At 34.6% G+C, this 3352-nt stretch overlaps 1 protein-coding gene across 2 annotated transcripts; it reads left to right on the top strand.

Moving 5' to 3' along the window:
* Positions 1-325: 325 nt before the first annotated feature.
* LOC137831496 (putative N-acetyltransferase HLS1-like) lies at positions 326-2241 on the top strand. Of its 2 annotated transcripts, XM_090304051.1 has the most exons (3): positions 326-513; positions 638-791; positions 984-2241. In XM_090304051.1, exons 1-3 carry the CDS (start codon positions 410-412, stop codon positions 1977-1979), a joined length of 1254 nt encoding a protein of 417 aa, XP_090160177.1. In that variant the 5' UTR covers positions 326-409; the 3' UTR covers positions 1980-2241. The 2 variants fall into 2 exon arrangements, with proteins under 2 accessions (XP_090160177.1, XP_068495291.1); XM_068639190.2 differs by having other exon boundaries at positions 468-791.
* Positions 2242-3352: the final 1111 nt, after the last annotated feature.

The raw sequence follows: 3352 nt of genomic DNA, 5'->3' as shown, positions 1-3352 counted from the left end.
CTTAGAGGCGATTGTATTACTATAATTTTTATTTCGTTTTACTACATTTAATTTTAATCATGAAATTGTGTGTAAATGAATAAAAATAAAATGAAGGGTGAAAAAAAAAATCAATGATAAAATTAGGTCATGTGAGAAATTTTAACTTTACATACAATAATAACATTACCTTAACCTATATAAATAGGAGGAGTGGACACAAAAAGCTAGAGACAAAAAAACATATTCCATTATTAATCTAACCTTTGTCTACTATTATTATTGAAGCCTAGGTTATTGATGAATCTGATAAAGAACATTCTCCCTAGTTTCAATCTCTCTCTTTCTACTTCTACTACCTTTTCCTTTCTCTCTCTTTCCACCACCTTTTTTTTTGTATTTTATTGTATTTTGTTTTTCTTTCTATCTCATGCATATAAATCATTATCATAATGAAGTCTATGCCAAACCATTCTCGTTGTGGTACTTGTATTACTTCTCGTCGGTTGCACTGTCTTGCTATTTGTATCTTGTGTAACTTCTTAAGCTTTGAGCTTCCTTTTACTTTTGTTTCGCTCAATCATCACACATAAAACTCCTTCTAACTTCATCATCCTTGAAATCTCTTTCTTTTGGGTATGGAATTCAACAAGTTCAGAATCAGAAGCTATGAGAGGCAATATGATAGGGCTCAAGTGGAAGATCTTGAGAGAAGATGCGAGGTAGGGCCATCAGAAAGCGTGTTCCTCTTCACAGACACTATGGGTGACCCCATTTGTAGGATTCGAAACAGTCCAATGTACATGATGCTGGTAAGTGATATGCATGCTATGTCAGCCACTATAAGGCACTAACTTCATGGCTTCAAAACTTTCTTATTATATTCTCATTATGTACGTGCCACAATTTAATCTTCTGTGTCTTTCACCTCTTCTTGTTCTTCTACTTATTCATATTCTTCTTGTTTGATCATCATGTCCACTAACTGTTCAATTTGGTGGTAGGTGGCAGAGTTGGAGAATGAACTGGTTGGTGTGATTCAAGGGTCTATAAAGCTGGTGACGGTTCATGGTCATCCTCCGAACGATTTGGCAAAGGTAGGATATGTCCTTGGCCTAAGGGTATCACCCCATCACCGAAGAAAAGGGATTGGCTCAAGCCTTGTGAGAAGGCTAGAAGAATGGTTCACTTCCAAGGATGTGGACTATGCATATATGGCAACAGAAAAAGACAACCAAGCCTCGGTTAGTCTCTTTATGGACAAGTTTGGCTACACCAAGTTTAGGACTCCAGCTATTCTTGTGAACCCGGTGAACCATCATTGCTTTCAAGTATCATCCAACATTGAGATAGCAAGGTTGAAGGTTGACCAAGCTGAGTACCTCTATAGAAGATTCATGGGGTCCACAGAGTTTTTTCCTAATGACATAGGCAACATACTTAGGAACAAGCTAAGTTTGGGGACATGGGTGGCCTATTTCAAGGGAGATATTGCTTGGGGGGATTTTGGGTCAGATGGACAAGTCCCCAACAGTTGGGCTATGCTCAGTGTATGGAACAGTGGGGAGATATTCAAGCTAAGGCTTGGAAAAGCACCTTTTTCTTGCTTGTTATGCACCAAGAGTTGGTGGTTGATTGATAAAGTGTTCCCATGTTTGAAATTGCCAACCATACCTGATTTCTTCAACCCATTTGGGTTCTATTTCATGTATGGGGTGCACCATGAAGGTCCATTCTCAGGGAAGCTAGTGAGAGCCTTGTGCCAATTTGTACACAACATGGCTGCTGAATCCAAGGATGATAATTGCAAGATCATTGTGAGTGAAGTTGGAGGAAGAGATGAGCTGAACCATCATATTCCACATTGGAAATTGCTCTCGTGCCCAGAGGACTTGTGGTGCATAAAGTCATTGAAAAATGAAGGGACAAATAACAAGTTCCATGAATTAACCAAAACGCCACCAACAAGAGCTCTTTTTGTAGACCCAAGAGAGGTTTAATGCATGGTCTCAAAAATACATATATTAAAAAAAGTAATAAAAGGGGAGACAAGAAAGAGCTTTGAGAATATCTTCACCTTAATTTAGTTTCTTTTCTTTCCTTAGCTTTCTCTAAGAACCAAAACCCACCTCATGTATTGTGTGATAAGTCCATCCATCTCTCTTGGTGGGGGTTTTTCTCTAGTTCCTTTCACATCGGTGACACAAAATCTCAAAAGATATCCATAATTTTGGTGCCACACTTTGGTGTCCTTCTTAGCAATTCCCATCTTGTGCCTCATGACTCTGACTACTCAGTTACCATGGTGGTCCAAAATTTGTTCCTTCCCCTGAGGTAAATTTTTTAGCTGGACCCTCCTTCCTCACTTTGTCGCATCACATTGAGATATCATGTCCATAATATTATAAGAAACTCTACACCAAAATACAATATCCTACATTTTTTTTTATAACATTACGTTCTTATATATACGCGTTTAAACAAAAGAGAAATGAAAAAACCTAACTAGCTTTTGACTTTTAGACAAGGAAAATATTAAACACATTTTATAATTACAGAAACACTAATAGTTATCCGAACGTTATCATAATAAATATAAAATTATAAGAAAATTATATACATGAAAAAGTTATTCAAAATTGATACCATTTTTATATATTAATATAGATAAAAGAAAGTGCAGTGTAAATGATTGCATTCATTATTTTACCAGCAACTAATTAAAAAAAAGCATATTAAGCTGTATATTGTTTTTTTTTATATAATAATTGTGTTTTATCCACTATATAGTTTTTAACTAAAATAATACTATTAAATAAAAAAAAGAAATACTATGTTCGCAGGTTTGGTTTAATATTTATTTCTTTTGGTTCTTCTGCTTTCTAGTAAAGATTATATCTCTGGGTGTTATTTAACTTCTATTCTTGTGCCAGAACATGACTCATTTGAATAAATGATGTATTTATATTCTGTCGTAATCATGTTCCTATCGGTCTTGACATGTCTTTGTCACTATGGTTAAAGTTTTGTAGGATCGATTGGATTCTCAGTTGGTTGGGTATCAAAAAATTTAGTTTGGAGTTTTTTTTATAAGGGTTGAAACGTTATTGAAATATCTCATTTTATTTTATACTCTTTACTTATAAAAAAAACTAACATGTATAATTGGATAAGCCTAAAAAATAAGAGAGTTTTTTTTATCGGTAATTAATTAAATTAAATGAGACATTTCAATGGTGCCAATTCTTGTGTCCCAATCCTTACAAAATAAGAGAGTTAATTTTAATCACATTCCAATCTACTCTTTCTTACCAAAAATGGTAGAGACAAATATATGTGTCCACTACTTTTAATCTCATTATCATCTACTCTT

Source organism: Phaseolus vulgaris, chromosome 6 (genome assembly GCF_051622355.1).
Source record: "Phaseolus vulgaris cultivar YP4 chromosome 6, ASM5162235v1, whole genome shotgun sequence".
Classification (NCBI taxonomy): Eukaryota; Viridiplantae; Streptophyta; class Magnoliopsida; order Fabales; family Fabaceae; genus Phaseolus; species Phaseolus vulgaris.
Note: the sequence above shows the minus strand (reverse complement) of the source record. Positions and strands in the feature narration are given on the sequence as shown.